The sequence below is a fragment of the Bactrocera tryoni genome, chromosome 1 (genome assembly GCF_016617805.1).
Source record: "Bactrocera tryoni isolate S06 chromosome 1, CSIRO_BtryS06_freeze2, whole genome shotgun sequence".
In the NCBI taxonomy this organism is placed as follows: domain Eukaryota; kingdom Metazoa; phylum Arthropoda; class Insecta; order Diptera; family Tephritidae; genus Bactrocera; species Bactrocera tryoni.
Genome location: NC_052499.1, coordinates 43,440,328 through 43,454,464, shown reverse-complemented (window position 1 = coordinate 43,454,464; position 14,137 = coordinate 43,440,328). Strand labels below are relative to the sequence as shown.

At 41.7% G+C, this 14,137-nt stretch overlaps 1 protein-coding gene across 2 annotated transcripts in view; it reads right to left on the bottom strand.

Annotated features, from left to right (window-relative positions):
• Positions 1-14,137, bottom strand: part of LOC120771228 (mediator of RNA polymerase II transcription subunit 15-like) — a 414,224-nt gene that overhangs the window by 9,879 nt on the left and 390,208 nt on the right. For both annotated transcript variants that reach the window (XM_040099142.1, XM_040099150.1), the window contains exons 5-6: positions 2,594-6,372; positions 2,427-2,520 (exon numbers count right to left, since the gene is read on the bottom strand). In XM_040099142.1, the coding sequence (XP_039955076.1) occupies positions 2,427-2,520; positions 2,594-6,372 (3,873 nt within the window). The remainder of the gene's footprint in view (positions 1-2,426; positions 2,521-2,593; positions 6,373-14,137) is intronic.

Here is a 14,137-nt window from a genome sequence, read left to right as displayed (position 1 = left end):
CTTCAGAAATATGTTCGAATTTTTGCCGCTTATGTGTTTATACATATGTGTGTATGTGTGTTTATAAGAGTAACATAAAAATGCCCTAAGGACATTGCATGATACATATTTTATTGGTTTTTGTGCGATTCTATTGCTTTCATTGTACTTTTTCCCGTCCAAGCGCTGTCATGTCGATTTTTAGCGAATTATTGCCTTTTGGAAAATGTGCAAGTGTGGGTGTGCGTCTGTCATGTCGGGTTGCGTGGGCGCGCGAGTGGATTGTAAGTGGTTAACAGACGATTTTACGAGCGCATTAGGTGTCCATTTTAAAACATTTTATGCTCGCGCTATTCGAATTTAATACCGTTTTCGCTGTTTTTATGTAGAAGGTGACGAGATATTGTAAATATGTTAGTATACGCTATGCTACCTCGAAGCTTACTGGACGAAGGTGTGCACTTGTAACACAATGCACACTTTAGATACTCTTATGATAAATAAGGTTAGGTAACATATTTTTATGACACCAAATCATATGTTGAAAGCTATTGTACGTCGAAAATTTTAGGGTTTGTATCATAGTACCGGTCACATGATTAACATTTTGTTTGTTGCACGATTTTTCAGATATGAATTTTTTGGTTCTTCTTCAGTTGAACGCAAATCTCAGTTTAAATGCCAAAAAATGTAAACCACCTTAGCAAAGTGAAGCTTTAGCAAATTTATGATGGCTTCAAGGTGCTTTGTTGATAACGGGTTTAGGGACGCTACAAAAGTAGACCGATAGGGACGCAAACGACGCTATATTTTTCCCGCTCTTTTGACATTTCACTTTAGAAAGGTTTGCCATTTCATCATGGAAGGATATACGATCCAACAACGAGTCGAAATTATTAAAATTTACTACCGATATTCGGAGTCAGTGGCCTCAACTTTAAGAGCGCTACGTACATTTTATGGTCGTCATAATCGTTCTATCAGATCAACAATTGAGCCGGGGGCAGAGGGCTGGCGGCGTCATTGGGCCGTACTTCATCCGTGATGATCAAGACTGGCACGTTAATGTGAATGGGAATCGCTATCGAATCGAACGAATATCGAACGTGAAATTGCAGCAGTATCGGGCGATTTATGCTTGAAAACCATCGAAAACTTCTGGCTGTGGTGGCCATGCAAAAGAAATCGAGAAATAAAGAATTTCATAGATATTCCAAACCTGTTGTTGCCCGTTACGTGAGATGAGGACAATGCTTTTTTGGCATATAGGACACAGGGCTGAAATCTTGGCGATTCATCAATAAACCCAATCTACCTAAAATGGTGAATTATTTCACAAGCAAGTCTCATTTTGACTCGATTAACTTCACACAGTGCTGCTCCAATTTCTTTAACTACTGACAAAGAGTTTTTTTTGGAGGTCCGTAAAGTAGTTCTCTGTGGAGGGCAATTTTTGCTTCAGCGGATCCAGGCCGATACAAGGCGGAAGCTTCTTCGGTTTGCGTTTCAACAGCTTTGAACATATTGGTGAAGGGCTTCATAGTTGTGACTATTGTTTGGAGGAGTTGTCGCTGTAATTACCACGCCGACGGTATTAACATGTATCAAATTTTACGGAGATTCTCACTGTCTCAATACTCTCGCGGTCTTTTAATATGAGATTTTGGACTTTTCTCATGCTATCCGCTGTGGTACTCGTTTTCACGTGACTATGTTGAAACGCATTATGTAAACAAGTTTTTGGTGCTCACCATCGAAACATAATAGACACAGTATACGGCATCCAAGCGATTATGTTGCTTTCACTATGAAACTGCGTTCAAAAATCAAGAATCGAATCGTCGACCGATTTTACGTTCTTTCAGAGGAAAAGTATAAGTCCGATTCTTGGAATGGTGGTAAGGCTAAGTAGTTGTTGGACCTAACTAAAGGTAAGGTTAATCTGGTCGGCTAATGAGCCACGCAAAGGTCAGCTTTGGACCATTGCGATACCAGATGGAGTTCAGTTACTTGGTCCATGAGGACATTCATTTCCTGCAGTTTTCTCGATCTGCCAGCCTCATTCCAAACTAAAAGTATTACTTACTATAACAAAGGCAGCGCTTTCACGCTTTACACTTATGTATATGGAAAGTATTGAATGTCTCCACAGACTCTATAAAGTTTCAACGTTCAGGTTTTATAATTTTTGGGTCGATATGTTTGTTGAATTTTACCAAAAAATTTTCAGTAATTTAGGAAAATAAAGTATATTTTGTTAATTTTATAGATTCGTTCAAAGTTTGTTTGCCCGTTGCCTTTTGAGTAAATTATTGATTTTTAGATATACTACATATGTACATATGTATATTACTTATCTTGGGTTACACATGAATAAGGTACACAAATGAAAGGGATATCAATTTATATTCAAATAGCATTGTACAAGCTTGCATTCATACTCGTACCTTTCTCGGCGTCCGTGGTCGATGGAGACTGCCGACTGTCAGCACTCTGTGGCGAGGCGGCACCATCCGGTTCTGAGCTGGATACACATTGCACCTGCAAATGGAAAGAATGGAATGGGTTTAGTAATCGATTAAATGCAAACACATAATCATTTTTTTCAATCTACCATATCACTGCCACCACTCCGATGACTGGGTGGGCGCTCTGGGCTGCGTGGGCTATGGGTGGTGGTGTCCGGTGGACTGGCGGCCGCCGAACGCTGACCACCGCGACTTGACGGAGTCAACGATGACGTGGTTGTTGACGAAGACGACGTGGCTGATTCCATAACGATGTGCTCAGAGCTCAGCATGGTTATATGTTGTTGTTGTTGATTTGAGTGTTGCTGTTGTTGTTGTTGTTGATGCATTGCGCCGGTGGCCGGTTGAATTGCTACATGATGATGGTGTTGTTGTTGCTGTTGTGCTGCCACGTGCTGCTGTACTTGCACCTGCGGCTGTGACTGTTGTTGGTGCTGCTGCTGTTGTGCTTGTGGATGTTGCTGCACTTGTATGGTCGCATTCTGCTGCACGTACGTGGCTGTGCCGGCTTGCTGTTGTGCCGTTGGCATAACCAAACCCATTGGTGTCGAATAAATTTGTCCGATCGGACTCAATTGCCCATTGCTGCCGACAATGAATTGCTGTCCGGTGGCCGTGGGCGAAATGAACTGCTTATTTTGGGGTGAGGGTGTGCGTAACATCATTGTTGTACCCTGCGGTGTGGTGGTGAGTATGCTCGGCCCGCAAGCGCCCACATTCTGTATTTGTAGTAATGTGGTGTCGGGTGCCATCACCAGACCGGTGGGCACAATTAATTGCTGCCCAATGAGATTCATTGGCTGTATGATTTGGCCATTCTGTAAGATGATTTGTTGTGGTTGTGTCGCTGTAGCGGTAGCTGGCTTATTGACCACAATGCCCTGTATACCAGGGCTAAGTTGGAATTGTTGCTGATACTGAGGTGCAGCGGAAGCGATTTGTACAACTTGCGGCTGTGGCGGTGGTGGTGGTTGTGGTTGCTGTTGTTGTACGGCAACGGCTGCCGCGGCGGCGGCAGCAGCAGCTTGCTGATGTATAATGGCCGTTTGGTTGGGTATAGTTGGCGAAATTTGTGGCGAAAGACTCGTGGTGGGCGTGTTGGCAGGCGAGACACTGCCAGTGGAGTTTTTACGTTTCTTCGCACGTCTCTTCACATCCGGCGATGTGATGATAATGCGTTGTGTCTGCGCTTGCTGCTGCGTCTGTGGGCTCTGTTGGGTTTGTTGTACGTAGGCTGTAGTTCCATCGGCTTGTTGAACAATCTGACTTACCACCTGACCATCCAACGTGGCAAATTGCTGCTGAGCAGTAGGCTGCTGCTGCTGTTGTATAACGTAGCCACCGTTTGGCAGCGTATTCAAGACGACCGCTTGTTGGCCGTGCAATAGACCAGTTGTAGCTGTAGCGGTGTTCTGTGTGGTGGTCAACAGTTGATTGCCGGCAATTAGTTGCTGACCGCCAGCATGTATGATATTGCCAGTGTTGCCAGTTGTCGCCAACGCCACCTTAGTGCCATTACTTGTGGTTAGTATATTCTGACCAGCTGAATTTAAAATAACTGTAGCGGGCTGCAGTTGTGCAGTGGTCGTTGTGGCGCCGGCGGTGGACGCCTGACCTACAATGTAGCCACCTTGATGTTGATGCTGTTGTCCATTTTGCAGTATGATGCTGCCATTCGCGGTGGTCAGCTGCTGGTGACCGCCAAGTACTTCCAGTTGGTTCTGTGGGTGGTGCTGATGTTGGATGATAACGTTGCCGGTTGTCGTTTGCCCAGCTCCACTGCCTGTGACATTGCTATTGGCAGCTGTGGTGATCAGCAGTTGCTGCTGGCCTTGCGCTTGTTGCTGCTGCAATTGCGCAGTGGGCTTGCCATTAGTCGGCATAACAATCAATTGTCCGGTGGAGGTCATGATGATTTGACTTGTGGGCAGCTGTAGTGGAATTGTGTTGTTGGATTTCTGTACTGTGGCTTGCAACTTTTGCGGTTGTGGCGGCGGTGCAAGCGTCTCTATATGCTGCTGACTAGCGCTGACTGTGACAGCTGCTGTTGCTGCGGCTGTAGTTGTAGTGGCGGTTGTTGTTGTAATGGCACGGCTAGCGGCTATGGATGTCAACGTATTGCGCGCAAGCGCTATGCGTTGTGGCTGCTGTTGTTGATGCTGATGTTGTGGTGTCTGACGTATAATGCGTATCTGCTGTTGTGTTTGTTGCTGCGGCTGTTGTTGTTGTTGTTGTACACGCATCTGCACCACCTGATTGGAGTTGGCTTGATGTTGTTGCTGTTGCAATTGTTTTTGTTGTTGCTGCTGTTGCATTGGCGATGGCGAGGCGGTCATTTTGGAGGAAGAGGCGCGTGAGCTGCCCGACTCGACCGAATCGGCTGGAGATGGACATGGCAATGGGCTTTCATTGCTTGTTGATATGGCACCGACCTGCTCTGGCCTTGGCGTATGACGTTGCGATTCGGGTGTGGAGCGCGCAAAGGCGGTGCTTGAGGAGACCGGTGATTCTTGCGCGGTTGGCACGAGATTCGGCTTCTGCGTTTGCTGCTGCGATTGCGTTTGCTGTTGCCTGAAAACCATGTTTTGCTGCTGCATGAGTTGAATTTGTTGTGGTTGTTGGTGCTGCTGCTGTTGTAGTTGCAGCTGTTGTTGTGGGTGTTGTTGAGGCTTCAAAGTGAGCGTGAAGTTTGTGCTACCGTCAGCCGCCATTGAGGTGGGTACCATCAGTTGACCGTTGATGGAGACCAGATTCATTTGCTTTAGCTGTTGGCTTTGCTGCTGCTGTTGTAGTTGCGCCTGCTGCTGTTGCTGTTGCACGTGCACTTGATTAGCGGTGACAATGATTTGCTGTGGATGAGCGCTGATTTGTTGAGTCTTACGTTGTTGCAGCTGCTGTGGCTGCGCTTGTTGTTGTTGTGGTCGATAAAACGTAGTCTCCTGCTGCTGATGCTGTTGCTGTATCTGTGTCTGATAGTGTGCCACACCATTTTGCACATAAACTTTCTTGGCATAAGTGCCTTGTGGTTTCTTATCACCAATTGAAGTGCCTGTCGTTTCTTGTTGCACGCTTTGTTGCATTGTTATATTGACGTTGCCGTTGGCAATGTTGTTGTTGCCACTTGCTACATGCCTCAGCTTAATCTGCTTATCTTCTTCAGCCACACTTTCATAGCCATCAGTGTCTTCTGCATCATCCCCATCATCTGCCATTTCTGCGTCATCCTCAGCACATGCGTCGGCATCGAGTTCGTCGTCGTCTTCTTCTTCCTCGTCTCCCTCGTCTTCCTCGTCGTCTTCGTCCATGGCAACATTCATCATTGAGCTGTGCAGCAGCGCTGTCTGTTGCTGCAGGTATCCTGTGGGATCATCTTTAAAATTCGGCTGCTGTTTCTTCACCGGCGAGGCGAGCGAGCGCTTTATGTAGCGCGTTGTGTTTTGTTGATGGCTCATGCCACTGCCGCCGCTTGCGGTCGTCCAAGTGGGCGTTGCCACATTGTTTTCTTCGCCAGCAATCGTGGTTATCGCATTTGTTGTTGTAGTAGCAGCTTGCGGCAATGGTGGCACACGTTCAGCATCTTTGCGCCACATTTTGTTGTCTGCGTTAAGTGAATTGAGCGTTGGTTGCTGCTGTTTTATTTTGATGTCTGCATTGTTTGTCACATTCTTTATCACATTTTGCTGTTGCTGTTGTTGTTGTTGCTGCTGATAATGCACCTGTGCAGGCGGCATCATTTTATTAGGGTTTTGACTAGCTTGTTGTTGTACATTCGTGTTGCCTGCTTTTGTTGCACTAACATTAGCCGCTGTGGGCATTGGAGACGACGCTGCGATGCCAGTGTTGGCCATTTTACCACGTTTAATGTCTGAAAATGAAAGATAAACAGGGAAATAGTAAGCATAAGCGGTTTTTAAGTAATAGTGGTTAGGCATAACTAAATTGCTAATATAACCAGAGTTCTCACTTAATATAAAAGAGTAAGTAAAAGCGAGTAACTGAACGTTCGCGTGTAACTGAACGTTTTATACTCTTGCAATTTTCGAGGTCCAAAGGTGATCAAATATTGAAAGATGTTGCTAATGAATTCAATATTGGCTGTTGGATAAAATGGTGAATGGATTACAATGATAGAAAAGAAATATTGGTATCTTATTACTTATATCATAGGTCTTAGGCTCCCCTAGTTTTCTTGCTCCATTCTGCTTTTTGCCCGAGAAGCTAATTAACTGAAATGGAACATATGTGACATAAAATTAACAAAAGAGGTGTCAATTTCCCGATTGATTTTAGACACTACACAAGGTACGTTCCAAAGTAAACAGGACTTAAAAACAAACAGAACAAATGGTTTTTTCGGCAAACTGTTTTATTAAAAATAGTCTCCTTCTGCTTCGATACAGCTTTTTGCATGTCAAACGAGTGTTTTAGCTCGTTGGCCGGTATGGCCGCCAGTATGCCGGTGCAAGTCTTTTGAGTGCCTCTACGTCTGCATAACGCTTTCCTTTCATGAGCAAATGCATTTTTCCGAAAAGGAAGAAGTCGCACGGTGCCATATCAGGTGAATACGGGGAGTGGTTAATGGTTAAAATGTGATTTTTGGTCAAATAATCGGTCACAATGATGTCCTTCGAAAGTTGGATTTTGAGCAATTTTTGGTCACCAGTCAATTTCCGCGGAACAAACCGTCCACACACCTTTCGCAAGCCCAAATGTTCGGTCAAAATGCGATAAATCGAAGTTTTGGAGATGTTCAATTCCATTTCCATGAATTCCAATGATGATTTCGGCTGATTTTTGATACATTCACCCACAGTTTCGATGGAATTTCCAGTGATCAGGGATTTTGATTGGCCCACATGTTGATCGCCTTTTATGTCCTCACGACCACTTTGAAAACATTGAAACCACTCGTGCACTCTGCTACGGGATAGGCAATCATCGCCATAAACTTGTTTCAACAACTGAAACGTGTCGGTAAAAGTTTTACCAATTTTAAAACAAAATTTCATGTTGGCTCTTTGTTCGAAGCTCATTTTCGCACCGATAACACAAACATACTGACTCTTAAAACGCAATAACTTCACTTCCAATCGATGAAATTTTATGAAATTCTCACTGAACAATCGATAAAGATAGCAGATTCTAACACACCAGTCGACATATAGATGGCTAGATTCAAAAAGATTTTTAGTGGATTTTCACGGTTTTAACTGATCCAAAAACCTATCTGGGCGATTTATCTGATACAGATTAATTATTTTTTAAAATTATCATCTCTGTTAAGCCTTGCAAGGTATGTAAATATTAGAGGTCTTGATTACTATTTCGTGGGATCGCAGCTCGCTTGTCTCCCTTAGGCTTGCAACAATATCACTTATACAAATACAGTGGTTTTTAAGAACGCAAAATGAATGCAAAGTGCTCTGCTCAATCCACAAAAAGGGAGACCCCACAATCTGCGCCAACCACCGTGGGATAAGCCTCCTCAACTTCGCATGTAAGGTTCTATTGAGCATACTGTGCGAAAGATTAAGGCCAACCGTCAACAAATTGATTGGATCTTGTTAGTGTGGCTTTAGGCCTGGAAAATCAAAAACTGATCAAAACTTGGAAAAGGCCTGAGCAAAAAGGATCGACACACACCACCTGGTCGAAGCTGCCTTATGCCGCTATTTCTGAATTTGGTATCCCAGCAGATCTAATAATTCTATGTAAACTCCCGTTGAGCAATACCAAAAGCTCCGTCAGGATCGGAAAGGCCCTCTATGAGCCGTTCGATACCAAACGAGGTTTCGGAGAATCAGTCACAAAATAAAACGCAGAACAACTCTTTTCAACAGGTGCTACTTCGAACTGAGTAGGCAATTGAGAAGTAAAATCCTTCTGCGAAAGATTTATGATCCTTAGAGAAGGATCTGGCTACACTTGGAATCTCCAACTGGCGCCAAACAGCGAAGAGAAAGAACGACTGTCGCGCAGATGTAAACTCAGTTATAACCGCATAAACGGTGTCTACGCCAATAAAGAAAAGATAATTGTCTGTCAAATCTTCACATTTTAAGTTGGCAACACCAATTAAACTTCGACTGCAAATACTTGAAGCTTGTAATACCCAAAAAAGAGTTTGGTTAATCTGAAGTTGAATTGCTTTCACTTCAATTAATTGAGTGGAGTGGAGTTGAAAACCGTTATAACAGGTAAAATACGTTTTAGGGGTAAAAATCTGTCAAAGACGATATGAATTGGTACAAATAGTCGAGACTATGTAACTAAGTTTTTATAACTTACAAATTGCTTTCGGGCTTCTGTCCTTAGCGCAGCAAACTTTCTTAAATGAGAATGATTCGCCGCCGATTAGACTTTAATTTATCTATTTATCACCACCCCCACCCTTACACTTTTGATTAACGGCGCGCATTGCTTCATAAATTTTCAATGTGCATAGCCAGAATACAATGCAAACACACACTAAGCATTCGACAATAGCTCTCAAGGAGTTGTAGCCTCCCTAAGGTTGGAAAAAATCAATAAATTCTCACTTCAACCACGGCAGAGAAGCGCAAATAACGGCTGCGGCGGAACCGAGACAATCAATACTTGCGATTTACACACTTTTAACTTCCAGCCAGACAATTAATCATCATTTCAGCCACCAGACGTATGTTCACATATGTTCGCGCAGCAGTGGGCCGACAGTAGACGTTGGCGATCCACAGAGTATAAAAGGGAGCTCTAAGTGCGAGATTGACTCTCGGTATGTATGTATGTATGTAAGCAGTAGTAGCTGCTGTTGGCGCTGAAAGGCTCCGCTATGTAACAATGGATGACCAGTTGGAGAGGGGAGCAACAACGAGTCGATGCACTTGGAAAACTATGGATTTGTTATACCATATGTGTGTTCCACTTGTGTGTGTGTGTGTATAACCGTTTACAATTGCGTCAGTGGAAAAAAAATATTTGTTGTAGCAGCGGATAACGGTAGCGCGCAGTAAATTAATTCACCACTTTTACCTGCAAAAGCTTCATAAAAGCAATCAATTAAAATGCTTCGATAAAAATCTGCAGCAACACAGGCGCATACATACAAGCAGAAACTTTTAAACTGTGCATGAACGAAGCCAGACTTGCTTACAGGCGCATATGCACGCATAACAGTACGTATTTATACATACATATGTATGTATGTACATATGTGGCAGGGGCATAAAAGCACCTACGCCAGTGACGGAAGGACCAAATTGCTGCAAAACGGCAGCAATATAAATGTCAGCGCATAAAGCATATGTATGCCGAGCATACATACAAACATACATTGTATGCACATATGCGAGTAGGTAACGGTGCATAACGAGTTCATTGCGGTTGAGGTGACAAAGACCGTTGGCTTTTGGGCGAAACCGCTGTAAATAATGTTTCAAAAATGCGGCACTGTTGGAAAAAATTCAATCGAATGAACTTGTAAAGCATAAAAATATAAAATGAAACAATAAATAATTATGAGCAAACATAACTGTCGCAGCTGCGTTCCCTGGTTCTAACTGCTACGAAGGCATATTTCATATTTTTTTGCGCTGGCTTATCGCCTCAATTCAATCTAGCCCATAATAATGGTGCTTTACAGTTAGTATATGCACACAAACACACCTCTGTATATACATACTTACATCTGTGTGGAGTACTTTGGCAGTGAAAATGAACAAACAAATATTGACCAACTTGCATGTTGCACTAAACAAGTGTAATTATGCTAAGTAAAACGGCTTGACGCTACTGTGGCTTTGCATACAAAACAGAAGCGTACATATACACATACACACAATTAACCGTTATTGTCGCGTCAAAAGCGACTATGTAAATTACTTTTAACCTCCCTCCACCCTTTATCCCCGCTTGCGTTGTTACTCATATGCAACTAAACCTGCATTTTCGTATCTGTATGAGTGTGCTTGTGTTAGTGTAGCGCCGGTCAGCGAAAGGTCGCACACGTCACGCAGCCGCCGATTACACAAATATGCCACAATTAAATACCAGCGAGGTATTTGAAGCGCAAAAATGTGGTTAGCCATAGGCGTATGAGCATGAGCAAGCACAGACACACGCATACATACATACATTCGCACAACTTTACAAATCCATATGGTATTTATGTAAATGCGCGCACGAAAGCATGCAAAAATTTGTTTATTTGCCTTCTGATGACAGATATGCTCGTGATTTCGATAAGCACACATGCGAATATTTGTGAGTGTTGGTTTGTTGGACAGTGTGGTAAATTTGCACGGGCCGTGCGTGCATACGCGGTGCAACCCTGTATATGTAATTGCATTCACGTGCATGCACCGGTAGATAAAAAGAGTTGTAGCAACTGCAAGCCAACGGCTGTATGCTCGATAATTAAAATATTTTCGCTTAAATGAGTCATAATAAAAGTAAATAAACACTCATGCATACATATTTAGTTATGTGTATCTTAGCGTTGCTCGTGAATGCATATATACATACTATGTACATACATATGTGTACAAAGTAACGGTTTCACGAACATAGGTGTAGACAGTAGTTTTGCTTTTGTCATAAGTCAACTTCTCTTATTTACTCCTCAAGAAACCTTTAATTTAAAGGAATCACTATATCCTATAGATAGCTGTCATACAAACTGAACGATCAAAATTATATTCTTGTATGGAAACTTCTATAGTTGAGAAGGTTGTTCTGGCTTCAGTGAAACCGAGGTTAAGGTTTTTTCTTTTTTTGGTTATATTATTACAGAACTAGAATTAGAAACTCGGAAGCTATTTACGTATAAAGGTCGATACATGCAAGTACATACCTTTTGATTTATATCACAACCCCATATACATAAGTACTATCTAATAAGGGTATTTCTCTATAATCTATATACTTACATATATACATATCTATATATAGTATATAAAACAAAGACGGGTTTGTTCGAACACTATAACTCGAGATCTGCTGAACTAATTTTCATGGTTATTGATTTGTTGGATTTGTCTCCGCCCCGAATAGCAGAATACATATTGAAAACAATGAAAACTCGATATGTGTAATGAATACTTAATCTTCTTATACTTGTACATATATACTTTTTTTCATACAAATTTTTTTCAATTTTTGTTTGTTTTGTTTTTTAATATTTTGATTTGTAATTTATTTAAATCGTTCAATTTCGGTCGCTTGCTTTTTTATTCCGGCTATTTAAAAGAAAAATTTTTGAAAATTATTCAGTGAAAACTTTATGTGTGTTGCTGATTGAAATTTGTTACGAAGCCACGCAGAGGTCGCCGTAATATCGGTCGGCGTTTTTTTGCCATCAACGTATGCCAGCCCAAGCAAGGCAAGGCAAGAAGTACTCCCAAAATGCGATGACATATGTATGTATACGTGCGGAATTATGGATCGCGGTCATTCAGCAAGCGATCGTCACGATATCATTCAAAATTCAGTTTTAAGACTTCTTAAACTTCACTTCTTCAATGCACCTGCACACCGCGCAAAATATTTGCAAAATATTAGTTTAAGTATCAGATGAGTATCTGCAAAAAAAACATCAGGGTTGCAATATTGCCGCAGTTATTTGCTTGCTCGAACATCCCCATAATTTCGCGCAGGACAACGGCTGCGGGGTCAGCTAGTATGATATATTAGTAACTCAGGGCATCGAAAAACGGTTTCAAACAATTATTAACAATTCTACAACAACTAAAGCAGTTTGCTTGCTTGTTACATTTGATTTAGACATCCAATAAATTGGTGTTGCGATTACCTGCACCAGCTTCGGACGACGGTTGCTTGTACTCAGACATATTCTCAACTAACTAAAATCATCAGTTCCGCCAACATTAAAAAATATCACTCCAAGCCCTTGAATTAGAGTTAAGAAGAGTACGATTGTGATCGAATTTAAAGCCAAAAACGCAATGAATACCATTGATCAATCGCCGTAATCAACAGATTTGGTTCTGTGTACTTTTTTCTTGTTCCCCAAACTGAAATTGCAATATACAGGTGTTTGTCCCAAAAATTTGGTTATTCTTGTTTATGAACTACTACTTTTTATTCTCATTTTCAGTGAGCTTTGCAATTATTATGAACACAACTGTACATATGGAACTGTGAGGACCAAAAAGCAATAAATCAAACAAAATTAGTAACTGTTTATACAAATAAAATAATATTACCAAAACAAACGATGCTATGCAAAGTACAAACACAAATGATTGCAATATCGTGCCACACGAAGCTGCATTTCTAAGCACTGCCATGCAAAAGGCGATTTCCGTTTCTAGTTAGAACTTCTACAACTCTTTTATGGTATTATAAATGTGTGGAAAATGTAAATCTAAAGTATTGTATATAAAGTATGAATATTATAATATTTGAAAAGCGCATAAAACCACATGGAAGAAAAGCGAACACCACTTGGACGTTCAGTGATTAATGCTGCCTTTTTTTCTGATGAGAAGAAAAAATTTTTGTGGGTTATACTTAAGGGGTTATTTACAGTTAGAATTTGCATTTTTCTATTTTCTCAAGGTACATGTTGCAGTGCGCTTGGAAGTGCATTCTAAATTACAAACGCATTTTTCTTATGTTGCCCATATGATCTCATGGTGTTAGCAGTGGCCAAACAATTAGCCGACCTGAGAAATAAATGTAATGAGTGTTTAAATGGTCTACGCCAATGGTTCTCTTCCGTGAGTCTGAGTCTGAAACTGGCGGAGGACAAAACAGAAGTTTTACTTATAAGCACTAGGAAGATAGAAGAACGAATAGAGCTCACCAGCCGCAACTGAAGTATCTGGGAGTAATATTGGCTTCCAAATTAAAATTTAAGGAACACCTGGAGTATTCTTCCGGGAAAGCAAACAAAATTTATAATGTCCTATTGAGAATAATGACAAATAGAGGCTGTGTGCGTTCCAGGCGGCGATTCTTAATAGCGAAAGCAATGAGTTCCGTAATACTGTATGCGGCACCAGTATGGATACAGGCAATGGATTTAAAAGCGTATGCTAAACAAATAATCGCAGTGCATAGGCTTTTTGCAATTCGGGTAATAAGTACTTTCCGGACTATATAAACAGACGCTGCTGAAGTAGCCAGCATGCCGCCCATTGACATTCAGGAAGATGAACTCGGGCGTTTATATCAGCTATCGACGCCTAAAACAGTATCGGCAAGGACAGATGAGAGAAACAAGGGCACTAAAATGTGGCAGGATCGGTCGAATTCCTCATCGAAAGGGTGCTGGACCCATCGACTTATACCGGATATCCACTTGTGGACAGACAGACGACATGGGTTTCCATCTGACCTAAATACTTAGTGGACATGGGTGCTTTAGAATCTACCTTTTCAGATTCCACAATGACATTAGTCCGTACTGTCCGACGTGTATAGAGTATATAGAAGACTCTGAACATGTATAATATTATTTCATTGCCCTCGATTTTCGAATACAAGGGAAAAACTAAAAACCACACTCGGTGGTAGTTTTACGGACGATAATTATAAATTATAATTTAACGATATATATTTAATTATAATTTAACGATATTCATGTGTCAGTCGACTGATAAATGGAATTAATGAATAATAATGACAAA